Below are 17,514 nucleotides of genomic sequence, written 5' to 3'. Positions count from 1 at the left end.
GAGATTTGTCAGGATTGAAAGACATGTTCCACTTGTTTGACCAGTCTGTGATTTTTTCCAGGTCTTCAGAGAGTGAGGAGGCTGCAGACTGCCGATCTGAGGGAAGAGGCATGGAGCGGCAGGGAGTGGAGTCATCAGCAAAGAGATAGAGAGGATTTTCCAGAGAGTCGGAGAGATCATTGATAAAGACCAGAAAAAGCACAGGGCCCAGCACACTGCCTTGGGGAACTCCAGCCTGAACAGGAAGGGGAGATGAGAGAAATCCATTCAGGGCCCACACGTTGACTACGACCAGAGAGGAAGTCCGCAAGCCATGCATGGAGATTTCCATGGATACCATAGGAGGAGAGTTTGGTGAGCAGAGCTGGGTGCCAGACTGTATCAAAGGCACGTGATATGTCAAGGGAGACAGCTCTGATTTCCTGTTTGGCATTGAGGACCTCCATCCATTGTTGAGACAGCAGAAGCAGCATGTCCAGAGTAGAGTAACCTGGTCTGAAACCAAATTGATGATCAGAGATCAAGCCATTGGAGAAGAGGAAAGATTTCATATCCGAAGCAATGATGGATTCCATGACTTTGCTGATAATTGGGAGCAGGCTGATTGGTCTGTAGTTGCAAGGATCTGTTTTTGCACCTTTTTGTGTAAAGCGGTAATGTTAGCTGATTTCCAGGATGCTGGCAGATGACCTTGAGCAAAAGATAGGGTGAAAAGAACAGAGAGAGGGTGAGATAGAGCGGCAGAGCAGGATTTTAGGACCCGTGGGCTGATGCCGTCTGGTCCAGTTGCAGAACTAGAGTCGAGGTTTGACAAAAACTCCTCCACCTTGTCAGGAGAGAAGGACACAGAGTTCAGGAGCAGTTGGGTTCGACTGGGAAAGGTGGGAACAGAGAGAGATGGGTTTGGGACTAAGGATTTTGAGGCAAACACAGAGTTGAGGCATTCGGCTTTGTCACGTGCGATGTCAACTGTGTGGCCATTTGAGGTAAGGGAGGGGATGGAGGGGGAACAAACACCAGAAATGGATTTGACCAGATGCCACCAGGATTTGGAGGAAGGAGACAGGTTTGAGAGTTCATTCTTGAGTGAGGAGAGATGAGTGAGGAGAGTGCTTCCTGGCACTCCTGAGGGTAGACACACACTTGTTCCGAGCTTGGTGGAAGGAACTGAGATTGCCTTCAGTTGGATTAGCCTTCCAAGAGGCAAAGGCAAGTTGTTTCAGGGCAACTGCCTCCCCACAAGATTCAGTGTACCATGGACGGGAGGAAGGGTAAGACAACTGAAGGCGAGATGGGATAAATCTGTGCATGAGAGATCAGTTTGCTTTGGAAGAATTCCCAGGAAGAATTGATGTCAGAGGCAGTGGAGATGGGAGACCAATCCAGACGATTGATGGCTGCTTGAAGACCGTCCCAGTCGGCCTGAGTGAAATGCCAGACTCGTCGACGCTGAGGAGGCTCTCTGAGAATGGCCAGAGAGATGTCCACTTTGACAAGCACATGATCAGAAGAACCGATTGGAGCAGAAGAAGAGCAGCAGACATTAGCAGGGAAGTTTGTCATAACCAAGTCTAGAAGAGAAGATACTCCATTGGCTGAGATCCGGGTCGGGAAATTGACAGATTGTGTCAATCCCAGTGAGTCACAGAAGTCCTTTGCTGAGGTGCCATGACTGGTGAGAGAGGAACCCACACCCAACCAGGTGGCATGATGACAGTTGAAGTCACCACATATGAGGAAGAGATAGTTGGGATGAGTGGATAGAAGTTGGTTCATGTTGTGAGACAGTGAAATGTAGATGGAGTCATCACTGTTTGTGGGACGGTACAGAACACATATGAACAAAAGGTGGGAGCGGAGAGGGAGCCGTAGCCAGAGGTACTCCTGGGGGTGAGGAGGAAAGAGGGCAGTGCAAGGAGAGTGAGGAAGAGAGTTTTTGATAAAGATAGCCACCCCACCACCAGGCCGAGGCTCAGGTCTATCATACCGGAGGAGGGAGTAACCAGGAAGAGATATTAAGGAATCAGAGACATCTTGAAGGAGGAAAGTCTCTGTTAAGCAGATCAAGTCTGGATTGTCAGAAGCAACCTGTATGGAGAGATCAGTCAGGTTTGAGCGAAGGCCCCGGATGTTTGAGGTCCATACCGTTAATGAAGAGAGAGGGGGAGCATCGGGTACAGGACAGGGGGGAGGAGGGGTAGGGTAAGATGAAGGATGAGAGGGGGAGGTAGGGAGAGCAGTTGATAGTGTGTCAGATATTGCAGAAGAGTTCCAAGAAAGGGAAGGATGAGGAGGATGAAAGGTTTGATGGTGAAGGGATGAGGCACAGTGAGGGGTTGTTTGAGGGGGGGCAGAGGAAAGTAGAAGGTTTGGGGGGGTGGAGGTATGAGATAGAAGGGAGACGAAGTGGGGAGGAGGCAGCTTGGAGGAGGAGGGGGGAGGAGGGAGAATTGGAGAGGAATGGTATGGGGGGAGAATTGAATGGGAGGGGTTGGGGGGGAGTTTTGAAGGGGAGGAGTGAGGGGGGAGTTTGGGAGGGGCAAGGGGGGAGTTTTGGAGGGAAGGGGCAAGGGGGAAGTTTAGAAGTGGAGGGGCAAGGGGGGAGTTTAGGAGTGTAGGGGCAAGGGGGGGGATTTGGAGGGGAGGGGCAAGGGGGGAGTTTAGGAGGGGAAGGGCAAGGGCGGAGTTCAGGAGTGGAGGGGCAAGGGGGGGATTTGGAGGGGAGGGGCAAGGGGGGAGTTTAGGAGGGGAAGGGCAAGTGGGGAGTTCAGGAGTGGAGGGGCAAGGGGGGAGTTTAAGAGTGGAAGGGCAAGGGGGGAGTTTAGGAGTGAAGGTGCAAGGGGGGGGGGATTTGGATGGGGGGGGCAAGAGGGGAGTTTAGAAAGTGGATGATTAATGAAAGACGAACATTGATAACAAATTGGGTTTGTTGTGATTTTCAAGTTAGCAATCCGATTCAGAACGATGGAGGAGGGATGGAATGAATGTGAATTTAGACCATGTAGTGAGGGAGACGTATAAGATATTGAATTTCTTTTTTTTGAAGTGGAATGAGTTGGAGAGGAAATTGAGAAAAGCCTTTTAAATAGGAAGAAAAACAGCGTGTTGTAATATACCACTGAATAAAACACAGAAGGGGAAAGGTTAAACATATTTAAATAATATTTAAACAGAACTGTGAACAATCTTATATGCACAAAATACCAACGGGGGGAGAGCCGAGAGGGACCACCACGAGTCATGTGAACAGAGCAAACGGTGGATGGCAAGGAGATAATGGGGGCGGGGCGAACAGCACACCTGGACAGAAAATACAGGATGAGACAACAGTACACGTGGAGAAAGGAAAATAAATGTTTTTTTTTGTTTGTTTGTTTGTTTGTTGTTTTTTTGGGGGGGGGGGGTGGGGATTTAGAACGTTAGACAGAGTATTATGTTCGGGGTAGAAGGGAAAAAACTAAGAGCCAAGCAAAACACGCTTAAGTTAACAAAACACCGACGGGGGTACAACTACAAGGCCGCACACGAGGAACAGAACACGATTAATTAATTACGAGTTACAGGAAATTCAAACCAAAACTAACTATAATCAAACAATATCGCATGGACAATAAAATAACGAGTTGAAATTTGACAATCTATCTGGGGAAATGGGGGAGAAACACGTGGTCGAAGAACGAACGAACGACTAAGAATGAATAAACGAATGAGCACAGAGAAGGTAATGTCTTTTTTTTTTTTTTTTTTTGAGTTGAGATTTACATAAGGAAGTAGGCTATGGGGTGAAAAGACTGGGAAAACAGGGAACGAAAGTTATTGGATCACAAACGACGGACCGCTGAGAGAAAAACAAAGCCTCAAGGTTGTACAGTGTACACTGTTCAAGGCCTCAAGACACGACACGAATTAACACGATTTTCAATACAGGTATGAAAGATTTGCACCGAAAATCTTCGTCGGGACAATATACGTACATACACCATAAAATAAATACAGTTATAACGAAAATACAAATGGGAACAATTACTTAACTTCGATTTCGATGGAGAGCATGTAGAGCTGCGAATAAACGAACCCTCGCCAGCAAGACCGGAAACGGAAGTCAATATTATTTAGTTTATATATTATTTAGTTTATCTATATATATATATATAAAAGAAAGTTTTTGTTTGTTTGTTTGTTTGACTGAATGTGCTAATCTCCTGAACGGTGAAAGATAGGAGGAAACCTCTCATACAAAAAATGTCGGGGGGGGGGGCCGGGAAGGTTATAGGCTAGGTGGCGAGGCTGTCGAGGCCGCCTCGGCCGGGCTGGGCCCATTTCGCAATAAATCTTCTCTTCTTTCAAAATTCTCTTGAAGTACAACTTATGCACTTATTAGGAATATCTGACTGATTGCAACACACGCTTTCAAAATTCTCTCTTGCGGGGCCCGACAGAAGAAAGAACAAGGAATCGTTGAGCACGAACTGATACTGGGCTCGTGTCAGACCTATGTACAGAAGATTAAATTCATTCAAAAAGAACCCGGGCAACGCCCGGTGCATTCAGCTAGTATATATATAAAGGAATTTTTTGTTTGTTTGTTTGTTTGTCTGCACGCGCTAATCTCCTGAACGGTTAAAGATAGGAGGAAACCTCTGAAACAAAAAATGTCGGGACGGGCCCTGGGAAGGTTATAGGCTCGGTGGCGAGGCTGTCGAGGCCACCTCGGCCGGGCTGGGCCCATTTCGCAATTAGAAGCTGAGCTGAATTATAGTCATCAATCTTCTCCGGCTGCGGTTAAAGCTGAATTATAGTAGTAAATTCATTCAAAAACAACCCGGGCAACGCCGGGTGCATTCAGCTATTATATATACTAGGGCATGCCCGTACTATATATATATCTAAAATTATATCCCCCCCCTCTATTTACATGAAATGGTTTGGTCCATTCGCAAAGCCAAAGCGAACGACCACAGAACCCCCCCCCCCCCCCCCCTCTATTTACATGAATGGTTTGGTCCATTCGCAAAGCCAAAGCGAACGGCGAACGGCTAAATCGCCATAGCTCGGTAACTACTTCTGCGATTAATTTAAAACCTTGAAAAGGCACATCCGGGTCCCCAGCAATATACCTGGCAAGTTTCAAGTATATCGGACCCGTGGTTGTCGAGAAACAGCGGTCACAGACAAACACACACACAGACACACACACACACACACACACACACACACACACACACACACACACACAGAGATTGCTGGAATTATAGATAGATACTAGCCGAAACCCGTGGAACATCCACGGAAGGTGTATGGATAGAGTGTACCATTATGGATGGCATAGGGGATTTGCTTGTCTGAGTAAGAGTTAGGAAGAAAGATGAGAATGAAGAGTGCATATACGTATGAACAACGATCGCCGACACCGGCACAAATGCATGCTCTGGATTGTCCACTTAGTGGACGGCTTGCTTTCGCCTTCGCCTGTCCAATCAGCGGATGGCTTGCTTCGCCTTCACCCAGCCGACGCCAATACGATGGCGTTGTAAGATGGCGTCGTATCGGCAGTTAATCGGATGCTTTTGGGCCCCAACGTCGGCTAATTCAGATTTTTCGAGTATGGCTGTACGTGATAAACAAAGAGCGCGGTTCGTAGATCGTAAATCCATTAGTGCCGTGGGCATCGGGTCACTGGGTGCGGCGTAAAAGGGATAACAAAGTCGAGTCCTTACGCTATTATTATATAGATATATTACTATAATTCACCAAATGTCTGTCTGTCTGTCTGTCCGTTCGAAGGTACCGTAAAAACTGCTGAACCGATCGCAAAGATATTTTCGGTGGGTATCCTGGGATCCCCAGGAGTAAAATAGGCTATTTTGTTTTCCCAATTTCAGCTTTAGTCTCCAGCATTCTCAGGTTTGGACTCCCGCATAACATTCGCGTTTGCATGACGTTCATTGTTCTCATTGTGACATCTTCTTACTAGTAAGGGAAACATATGAAAATCTGTTAACTAAATTGTTACCAAAAAATGTCTTCACCAATATGTTTGTAAAGGTGTGTAATAACATGTGTTAAAATGTTGAAGGTCAACTCCCGTGGTAAACCCAGAAAAAAAGCTGTTGAATTCGGGTACCGAAAAATTATTTTCGAGAATTTTTATTTTTTTAAATCGGCCCTTAAGTAACTTATGAGGGGTCAAATAAGGGTTTTTCATGATTCTGAGTTGATTGTTAACATTTATATTTCACCACAGACACTCCTTTGCGGAAAAATAATTTCTAAATATATCTCATTTTCTACTTTGCAGGACATGGAGTCTAGCAATATGGATGAAGACGTTACTCCACCTGTGCTCAATTGCTTCATCTGTGCACGCTCGGATACACCAGCTGAAAGGCTCATACAGGCAACTCCAAATAGATACTCAACTTTATTGAAACAAGCAGAAACTGTCGAAAATGTTACTGTTGTGGAACATATGAAGGAGGCTCAAAAGAAGGAAAACTGAGGTACCACCAGAAGTGTAAAAATGATCTGTACAACAACTTTGTTGCAACCACCAAGAAGTCAGCTCAAGCATCAAAGGCAGAGAAAGAGTCATCAAAGTTGAAGAGAAGACGCACTACTTGTGAGTTCAGTTCATCAACTGGCTGCAGTTCTAGAAGATCACAGTCAGTTGACCTCCTGTATAAGGATGTATGCATTCTTTGCAACCAACCAGCCCAGCTCTACAAAAATAATCCAGCACAAGCTAGAAAGAAATACAGAGTGCCAGATAATTTGACTGCAGATACACTGAAGGCAAGCTTGCTGAAGACAGCACGGAGTCGCGGGGATGACTGGGGCACTGAAGTCACTGGACGCCTGGAAGGGATCAACGACTTGGTAGCAGAAGAAACACTGTACCATTTGCGATGCAAACTTATGTTTGCGAGAGGTGACAGTTTGTCCAAGACTGATGAGGAAGGAAAAAGGAAGAGAGGACAGAGGAGTATTGATGAGGAGCGAGAGGCAGTTTTTATTGAATTCTGCGAATGGTTAGACTCAGAATTAGAGCATGGGGTAATGAACATGGACCAAGTCCATGAAAAGCTGCAGGAGTTTGATCAGTCACCAGAGAAGAGCCTTTCTTATTCAAAGCATTGGCTAAAGATAAAACTTCTAGAGAAATACGAAGACACCTTGTATTTCACAACACAGGAAAGAAGGGCAGATGTACTCTGTCTCAAAGATGGCACCGACAATATTCTGCGAGCGCATCATGCTAATCTTGACCATGGAGATGAGAAGACTCAGATCATAAAGACGGCACTCAAGTTCATATCCAATGATATTGCCTTGATTGATTTAGGTCCAAAGTCATACCCCACCACAGCTGTCAGCTGACACTTGACACACACACAGATAGTCAGCTGACACTTGTTCCTGCAAGCCTTCAGATGTTCTTGAGACCGATTGTCAAGACAGACGAAAGAGTTGCCGTTTGGGGGCAGAATTTTATTAAGGCCTGTCGACCTCGGTCTGGAGTATTGCCACACCAAATGGGGCTTGCCATACAACTTGATCATAGATTTGGGTCAAAATGGATGCTCAACAAGTTCCACCAGCTGGGATACACTGAGTCTTACACGGAGACACAAAACTACAAATACTGCTTCCTTAATAGTAGGAGTGGAGATGTTCCAGATACTTCTGGCACTCTTGACACCATTGTGGAGGAAACCGATGAACAGATCAATGATGAGGTTGCGGTTGATGCTGCGCTTGATGATCAATCAGTGCTGACAGCCAAAGTGCCAGCCAGTGAAAGTGAATTGTCAAGTAATGATCAGGTGGTCTTTATGGAGGTTGGGGAAACAAACAATGCAGTCACTCAGTTTGTTGGAGACAATATAGATTTAAACATTGTCTCTATTCACGGAAACACTCCCTTTCACTCAATGGGTTGGATCGAAGTCACCTCTCCGGCACCACCTTTGCCAGATCCACAGACAACAGCAGCTTTCCCCCGGGTGAAGTTGAAGGCACTCGACAAAGCTAAGATCCTGAGAGGAACTGAAGTAAAGATTATTCCATTTACGAACAGGAAACAGATAGGAACGAACGCGATCATGTTTCTCCCCCTCGCTGAGCTTTCCTCCTCCCTGGCTCATGATCAGCCACTCCTCACTCCAGGTGACACACTCTGGGCAGCGGGGTGGGTGATCAAAGCCAACGATCCTGAGTTCCCACACTCCAACTGGAATGGCTGGATGAAGAGAATCCATGCTAATGATGCAAAGCAGAGCACACAGATCGAGTTCCTCCCAGTTATTGAAGGAGACCCTAATGACCTCAACACCATCTTCACCACTCTGAAAGAGTGCATACGGCGCGCTGGGGTCGCTATAGTGACCTGTGATCTTCCGATTTGGCTGAAGGCTGTGAATATAATAAAGCAGGCAAATCTACCCGTCATTCCAAGGTTGGGTGGTTTTCACCTGCTGAAGTCTTATCTTGGATCAATGGGTAACATCATGGAAAATTCTGGACTACTAGATGTGATCCAGTTGATCTATCCTGGAAGTACGACAGCCAACCACATCATGGATGGAGGATGTTTTGACAAGGCAATCCGTGTTCACCTCCTCATCGATGCAGCCATCTATCAACACATCATGAAACTTGCCTTCACTGAGGAGGAGCGTGGTGACATGAAGACCTTCATGGAGAAGGTGGCTGATGGGAAGATGGGAGCCAGACACTCAGACCCAGTAGTGCCAGTGTTTGAGCAAAGGTTTGAAGAAACCTTCAAACGACTCGCAAAAGGAGGAAGAACACCTGCACTCTGGGTGGAGTACCACCACATGGTAGATGTGATCAAGGTCTTTATCAGAACCGAGCGACTTGCAGACCACAATGGGCATCTGTCCTGCATTGTTACCAAGATGCTTCACATCTTTGCCGCTGCAGGCCATCATCAGTATGCCACGGGCGCACGGCTGTACTGTCAACTCATGAAGGAACTAGAAACTTTGCCTGCTTACAAAGACACCTTAGAACGTCTCACTGCCCACGGGAACCACGTTGTCCGTTACTCAAGTCATGAGTGGTCCAGCACATGGTGTGACATTTGCATTGAGCAGACATTAATGAAGGCAGCCAAGTCACAAGGTGGACTGAGCAGAGGAAGAATGAGAAACAGTTTTTCTGGCCACAAATGCTGGGTGCTCACCCTCAGTCACCTGTCTGATGTCAACCGGCGGATGGAGGAGGACGTCAGTAAACATGTTCCAGTCCACAGAGACCTTGCCACGACACAGATGAAGCGAGATGCAGAGGCAGTTGAACTTGTCCTAAAATGGTTTGAGGAGATCAAGCCATTCGACAACGATAGAGACAAGGAGTTGCTCGTGTCTTTCTCAACAGGATTCACAAGCACTGGAGATGACGCAGTCAATGCTGAGAGAGCAGCTGAAGTTGGGATGGAGATGCAGATCAAGCTGGATGGACAGTCAGTGACGTCGACCATGGATGTCAAGTCAAAGATAAAAGCCCTGTCATCACTAAGAAAATTTCCCTTGGTCAACGAGAAAAAGATTCACCTTGACTCACTAAAGTTGTTCAACCGACTGATCATTTTTCGCCCAGCGGGATATGACAGTTGAGACAAGCTTACAGTATGAGCTGACTCCCTTCCCATTGTCCCTGTTCAGCAACAAAGATCAGAAGATGAACAAGGCAAACAAAGCAGACCTTTCAAATACAAGCCTGAAGGCATTAACTGATCCACTTGACTTGACTAACCAACCCTGCTGCACCCTCGTAATTGATGGCGGATGGCTTGTCTACATGGTGAAGTGGGAACAACGTCAGACCTGGCAGGAGATCGCCAACAGTTACCTGAGCTACGTGCAGTATCTGGGCCGCTGCTCCCAGAAGATCATTGTGGTCTTTGATGGCTACAGCAGATCACCAAAAGATCACGACCACATCCGGCGTACCAAGAATTCCTGCTGTCATCTCCAGATTCGACCGGATATGTCCAACTGGACCCCAAGAGCAAAGTTTCTGGACAACACTCATAACAAGAGTGAGCTCATCCACCTTCTCTCTTCAACCTTCCGAAAACATCACATCACTGTGGAGCAGTGTGACAATGATGCTGACACTTCAATTGTGAGAGAGGCATTGGCTGCTGCTTCAGATGGCTCTGTTGAGGTCAGTACCATTTGTGTCTTCAGTTAGTATAACTATTGGATGGAGCCCGGGGGGAGATGGGGTAATTTAAAAATAAGAGAATTCACACTGTTGAAAAGTTAAATCTGTTCTTGAACGGTTCATTATGCTTTGTACATGTTGTTATATTTTCAGGTGCGGGCAGAAGATGCAGACGTGCTGGTAATGCTGGTGCACCATAGCTCAGACAGCCACCATCCACTCTTCTTAACCACATCAAACGGCTCTTATGACGTCCGAAAGATCAAAGAATCTCTCTCCGAAACACAGAAGAGCTACCTGCTCTTCTGTCACGCTTTCACGGGGTGTGATACGGTTTCTGCAATCGCTGGTCATGGGAAAACAACTCTATTTGCCAGGTAATAATGATAATACTACTATTACGTCGGCAAATAATACTAATACTAATAATAATAATAATTATAATCATTGTCATCATAGTATAAATGTTAAAAATAATAATTATTTTATTTATGTTTTACATTATACTTTACTTGACATAGACCTGGTGCTTTTTTTTTGGTTTTGCGAAGGGGACGCGGCTGAGTACATCGACATCTTCCTTGACACAGAAGCCACCAAGGAAACAGTGATTCAGGCTGGTACTGCGATTTTCAAGTACATTTACCATGGACGAGATACTACATTGGGTGAAATTCGGTACAACATGTTCTCAAGGAAGGCAGCGGCAGGAGTGATCAAACCAGAGACTCTACCTCCAACAGAGGGTGCAGCTGCACAACATTCACTCCGTGCCTACCTGCAGACCCGGGACTGGATCCTTCTACAGAGCATGTCTCTGAACCCCAGTGACTATGGATGGACAATAGGTGTGCATGGGTATGAGCCAGTTCCAACACTGGACCCCACGGCTCCTGAGGAGCTATTGCAGTTCACGAGCTGTAATTGTCATGGAGATTGCAGCAACCGGCGATGCAGCTGCAAGAAGAATGGGGTCACGTGCATCTCGGCCTGTGGAGTCTGTAATGGCATTACATGCAGAAACTGCAGTCATGATGTTGTTGAGTCTGAAGAAGACATAGACAATGACTGTTGAAACTTCTGACATTGTGAATGAGAAATAACTCTTGAGTATTATATATGTATGTGAAATAAAAGCTACTTTGTGTGTAAATGTAAAAGTGAAAATATAAATGTTAACAATCAACTCAGAATCATGAAAAACCCTTATTTGACCCCTCATAAGTTACTTAAGGGCCGATTAAAAAAAATAAAAATTCTCGAAAATAATTTTTCGGTACCCGAATTCAACAGCTTTTTTTCTGGGTTTCCCACGGGAGTTGAACTTCAACATTTTAACACATGTTATTACACACCTTTACAAACATATTGGTGAAGAAATTTTTTGGTAACAATTTAGTTAACAGATTTGTGAAATATCTCATAAAATGCCCTTACTATACGTCGAGCAACGGTACCCGCCCTACGGGCGGGGCTTCAATTGGGAGGCCCAAATGAAAAGGCTAAATATCGGAAATTGAAGGCTTTTTTTCTTTTAAACGATTTATATAAACATCCGTTAAATCTCGATCGGTGCAGTCGTTTGTGCGGCACCCGGGAAAATAACGTCATGCGGGAGCAAGTATCAGCAGGATGTGGCAGTGTGGGAGTCCACGTTTGCACCGATCGGCTGCACCAACCGCTGCACCATGTGCCGCACAAACAGCTGCACCGATCTCTGCACCGTGTACCACACAAACGACTGCACCGATCGCTGCACAGCTGCATCGATCGGATGTGGCATGGAGGAGGATCTGCACTTCGGCATGAAGGAGGATCAGATCTAACAGATCGCTGTCTCCATCGATCTTGCCAAGGCCGTTACACCTATCGGCTCAAAATCCTTTTAACTGTTGATTTGGTACAGTTACACGTATCGGGAATTTGGTACACGTATCGGGAGTACATACGACATAGCGATTGTGAACACGATTATCGATCACGATTCACGATCACGATCATCACGATCATAGTGTATCAATTACGATTTGAAACATGATGAAATAATATTTACCAATATGAACAGTGATGTGGCTTTTATTGAAATTCTAACGATACTGTTTAGATTTTGATAATTTGCGTGTGATATGATTCAACGGATGTTTATATGAATCGTTTAAAATAAAAAAAACCTTCAATTTCTGATATTTTGCCATCGCCATATGCAGATTCGCCACGGACCCACTATCGATGTTTCTATACGTGAACGTACCCGTTTGTTTGCGAACGGGTACGTTTTTCATGGAAGTCCTTCACAAACTTGCTGTCCATGTCTGACGTGCGACTGAAGGTGCTACAGGAATGTGGAATTTATTGGTTTCATGCTCTAGCATTCACCGTATCTGCATTGCCTGTTTGCTCCTGGCCTCCCACCCGTGCGTAGCACGGGTATTTCTCAAGTAATTTCTAGTAGGCTAATGCCATCTGTCTGTCTGTCTCTCTGTTACACCCTGAAACATGGAAAATGCTCCTTAGGGAGAAAAATTATTAAGTAAAAGTTGCTTAAAATTAATCCAATCGTCCAGGAAAATTATATATTTTTCAATCGGACCAAAAATTGTACCTGGGCAGTGTATAAGTCTAACCGCTGCTTTGATCGCTCCAGACTTTTTTTTGTATTAAGAAATATGCTGCGATATGCTTGCTGGTACGAAATATGATGATTTTGGAATTTGACACTGATATATATATATATATATATATATATATATATATATATATATATATATATATATATATATATATATTGTTGCGGATTTGAGAATCCTGTGTTTTTTTTATTGTTGTAAGTGTCATGAATCTTGTTGTAAATATCACCCTCCGTAGTGTAAAGGTCAAAGGTCGTCCTCCTAGTTAATCCATATACATGCACGTAGCAAATCATATATCCTTCTAAATAGTTATCTCCTTATTGTATGTAGTTTAAGGCTCTGTTCCCACTAGTTGACACTGCATTGCATCAGATGACATAAGATAGTTCCCTTCCATATCCCAAAGCCTCCATTGCCAACTGCATTGGGCGGGTTTCTGCAAAGCCTCCATTGCCAACTGCATTGGGCGGTTTTCTGCATTTGCCGCCATTGCCATGTGCTGTACCTCGGAGAAGAAAGGCATGTCTCCACCTCGTCATCAGAGGGTGGAGCCAGGAGAGCCCTTGCCGACCAACCAAACACAAGGGGTTTGGCTTGAGAGGGCAGAGAGAGAACGATCGGGGAGGTTCGCGAAGGTTCGAGGGTGTGGCCAATATAACCCGCAGCGGGACGCCCCACCGCATGGAGATGAGTCCTTGGAGAGCACGCGACGCACCCCACCTGAGGCGAGTTGAGGAAGGAGATGATTGAGAGAGAGAGAGAAGCACGCATGAGCTTTGAAACCACCGCAGCTTTAACCACCGCAGCTTTGGGCTTTGACGGCAGTTTCGACCGTGGCCGCGAAGGAACGCCGCCTTGCGAAACCGATCAAGAAGGGGCGGCGGCTGCTCACTCCCGGCCCGACCATGCTCCGGTTCCAGTTGAACCTTCCTCTCCTTCCAGCCATTCGTTCCTGCCTTCACCCCCCCGTGTAAGTCTGCTCGTCGTCCGTCTTTTATGTTGTCCTGGGGTGTAAGTAAGTTTCTATAGGTAAGCTAATATTTGCACTGTGTCTCCTTACTCCTCTCTTTATTTTCGTATTTTTCCTCCTTCCTTGGTTTCTTTTGACTTGTAAATAGTAGTAATAAATTATATTTGTATTTCCTACCTTCGTTCTTCTTCTTCATGCTCGTCCGGTCGTCTTTGTGATTTCCCCATTGAAAACCTGTGGCGCGATTTTGGCCAACGTTCAGGATCGGGTTAGTCTCTGCTAATGGTTCGTGCCGCGGTTGCTAAACCGCTCGGCAATTAACATCTGTCAGTGGTCGCGAACGAGGTTGCGCACCTGCCTCTCCGGAGGGAGCTTGTGCAACTTCAGGACTCACGTCAGGTCAGTCATAGACGAGGGGTTTAATCCCCCCTCGATAAGGGGAAAAGAGGCCGACGTAGAGATCCACAACAATATATTGTTGCAGACGCGGTTTTAGATGTTATTTTACCGAGCGGTGGTGTATTACCGCGTCCGAACAGTTACTCCCCGATTAGAACCCGATCCCGCCCAAACGTTGGCCGGATCGCACCGCAGCTAGTCAATAGGGAAAAGACAAAGGCGACACGGATGTGAAGAAGAAGAAGAAGAAGAAGACAAAAAGGTTGGAAATACCGCTAAATTTATTCCTACTATTTACATGCTCAAAGTAACCAAGGAGAAGGAAAGATAATAAAATAATATACAAAAGGATCAGAGACACAGTGCAATTATTAACTTATACCAGCTTAATTAACCCAGGACAGAACAAACAGAACAAACTCACGTACACAAGAAGGATGGAAGGGAATGAATGTTGGAAGGAGGAATGGGAAGGTTCAGCTGGGGCAGATGGTTCGGGCTTGATCCCACACGGGACGTCGGCTGGACCTCGACGGCCACCGATGCCACCGCTATCTGGTCCCCGCGGGGTAACGGGTTGAAGCTGCCTGGTGGAGTCAACGCTGCTTCTCTGGCTCAGCTCAGGGCGCGTCTGCCGTCTCTGGCGCAACTGCTAGTAATGGCCCTTGAACCTTCTCTCTCTTGGCCCTGGTGTCTCCTCACCACCGACAACTCAACGCAACCAACGCAACCACTGACCACTCAACGCCACCACTTCTCACCACCGACTTCTTACCGCAACCAACGCAACCACTGACTGACCCTCCACTCACGACCAACTTGGCGACCAACTCACGACTCACTTGCGTGCGCGCCTTTTATAGCGCCTCCGGCGATTAAGCCGCCGGCCTTTTGGACACGCCCATCGGGGTGCTCACCTCGGCCCTGGTTGGTCGCGCGACCCTCGGGCTCCGCCCTTGATGACGACGGGCGGGCACGCCTTTCTTCTCCGATTCGAGCACATGTTCAATGGCGGTTATTGGAGGGGAGGTAATTCGGCAATCGAGGCCCGGCAATGACGGAAGGGGGTGGAAAAGGAAATGGAGATTTTGGGGATGGGAAGGAAAGGGGATCTATTCTCTTTCACTGGTGCAATGGAGTACTTCAATTAATGGGAGACACAGCCTTACTCTAAAACACAGAATAAGAGATAACTATTAAACAGGGGTATTCTATTATTTGGCTGATGTGTATGCTTTTGGACTAATTATGGGATGCCCTTTCACCTTTACACAGCTCCGGAGGTAGGGGGCGCAGAATAAACAATAATAATAATAATACAGCACACAATCAAAAAAATACAGTCCTCATCTCCGCAACACTGCACCCTCCTCCTCTTAGGCACATCCCGGGCCTACAACTTTTATTTTTAGTGTGACATGTAGGTGTAGTTCCCTCTACTTTTAACCTGACCCTGAGTGCGACAGTTTTAAAACATAAATAAATGTGTCCCGCTGCTCCATTGCACCCTGCCTAACAGACTTACGCCCACAGTTAACCGAATTGCGGAATGGTCTTCAAACTATACACTGATGGTGGGAAGCATTATTTACAATGACTCTGCTTTTATTTACAAAACTAACCCAGGACCTGTGATTGTTCTTTCTGGGGGGGGGGAGACAGTCTGCTCTGCATCGACGCACCATGAACGCACCCAAAAACGCACCAACACAAGCACCCAAGCACCAATCGGTGCAGTCACCATTGTTCAAGAGTGTTCAACAATAAAAAATAAATCAACAACCCCTAACCCTGCAGGTGATCTCTTGCTCTTCGGCTCCCTCTGCTGGTAATTATTATTTGTTCTTCCAGATGTTGTCATTCTTTCATTTTCTTACTGGCGGCCTATTTGCAATAAAGTGTGCCCAATGTGTCCTTTTTATTTTCTTTATTTATGGCCCACAGGGCCGACTAGTGTGGTTCACCTGTGGGGCATCGGTGCCCTGTGGCCAAGGTCCGCCAGCAAGATTTCGGGCCCTCATGGCCGGTTCCAGCAGAGGGGCCATGCCCCAACCCATGGGGTCCATAAGTGGTACTCGGCCACAGACATGTGGTCCATAAAGTGGTGCATCGATGCAGACAGCTGGTTCTGGGAATTTCGGGCGCACAATGGCCGACCCACGCACGCTCCCCTCGGCACCCAATGGCGCACTGGTCATGTGGGAGACAAAAGGGGAAAGACAATTGAGCGAGGGGTAAGGTCACAAGGGTACACATCAATAAGGCAATGCAAGGCGAAATGCGTACGGAGGGCGAAGTGAGAAAGCTCGTCCCTACCGTACGTCACCCCCCTGTCACCTACACTACCCTTGCCCTTACCCCATATGTACAAAATCTACCCATTTACAAATTCGTCACTACTGTCACGTCTTCCCCTTATTTCCCCTATACCAAATTCGTCTCCACAATCCCTCTACTTCAAAATTTGCCATCACCAAATTCATCATCAATCCTCATAAGGAGGAAGAGATGGAACATCAAGCACAATGTCACACCCACGTCATGATGCGTCTCACATTCCAAACATCTGCATCAAAAATAATTAAACATGGCATGGTGTGGAGTACCTGTCACCTCAGGTGAGTGGATGCGGATGGTGCGAGGAGACTTCATCCTAACTACTTTCTAAATGACATTAACACACTTTACACTACCCGGGGTCTCTCCCTGCCAATCCATTGGCCAACTTACACTATGGGTTCTAAAAACCAATTCCCATTGACCAAACTGTGGTGCTTCTCAATTTGGGGTCTCACTCCCCCGATTCATCTCCTGGTGCCCTCGCACAATTTCTGGGCTGCGACGTGTAGCTCTCCCAGCAGGTCTACCCACCTGCACACCTCCACCACTGCAGTTGCCACCCGAGCTTACCTAGCTCCTCACCCTAACCTAACTAACTGGGGAAGGCCCTCTCCTGGCTCTGTCACCCCTCTCGGTGCCCTCTGGCACTGGGCTACCCGGGTCCGTCCTCCGGATCCTCGGGCCCCATCCACAACAACTACTACCGGCTCCCAGAGCCCACCTGCGGCCTCACCTGGCCGACATCCTCACAGTGGTGGAGTGCCCAAACCAACTACACACACTAACAGGCTACACGCCCAGCCATTTCCACAACACTAATGCACCCATCCAAAGACCATTCTTTCACCCGCACCACAGATGCCAATATCCAACCACAATTTACCTATACCCTCTACCTAACACTTACTCTACCCGCCCCGGGTATCCGTGATGGGGGTCCACTCTTCCCCCATTCACACCTTCGCACCATCCACTCCACTCCAC

General features: G+C 46.7%; 1 protein-coding gene and 1 long non-coding RNA gene across 2 annotated transcripts in view; one reads left to right on the top strand and one right to left on the bottom strand.

Moving 5' to 3' along the window:
- LOC137419216 (uncharacterized) overlaps positions 1 to 17,514 on the bottom strand; it is a 154,244-nt gene that overhangs the window by 127,624 nt on the left and 9,106 nt on the right. The window lies entirely within an intron of this gene.
- LOC137432151 (uncharacterized) lies at positions 9,636 to 10,633 on the top strand. Its single transcript, XM_068123860.2, has 2 exons — positions 9,636 to 10,191; positions 10,345 to 10,633. Exons 1-2 carry the CDS (start codon positions 9,703 to 9,705, stop codon positions 10,570 to 10,572), a joined length of 717 nt encoding a protein of 238 aa, XP_067979961.2. The 5' UTR covers positions 9,636 to 9,702; the 3' UTR covers positions 10,573 to 10,633.

Source organism: Myxine glutinosa, chromosome 1 (genome assembly GCF_964187855.1).
Source record: "Myxine glutinosa chromosome 1, kmMyxGlut1.1, whole genome shotgun sequence".
Lineage (NCBI taxonomy): Eukaryota > Metazoa > Chordata > Myxini > Myxiniformes > Myxinidae > Myxine > Myxine glutinosa.
Note: the sequence above shows the minus strand (reverse complement) of the source record. Positions and strands in the feature narration are given on the sequence as shown.

Coding starts and splice junctions, on each gene's coding strand:
- LOC137432151 (XM_068123860.2), top strand. CDS start 9,703: ATGAACAAGGCAAACAAAGCAGACCTTTCAAATACAAGCCTGAAGGCA. Junction 10,192..10,344: donor CTTCAGATGGCTCTGTTGAG/GTCAGTACCATT, acceptor TTATATTTTCAG/GTGCGGGCAGAAGATGCAGA.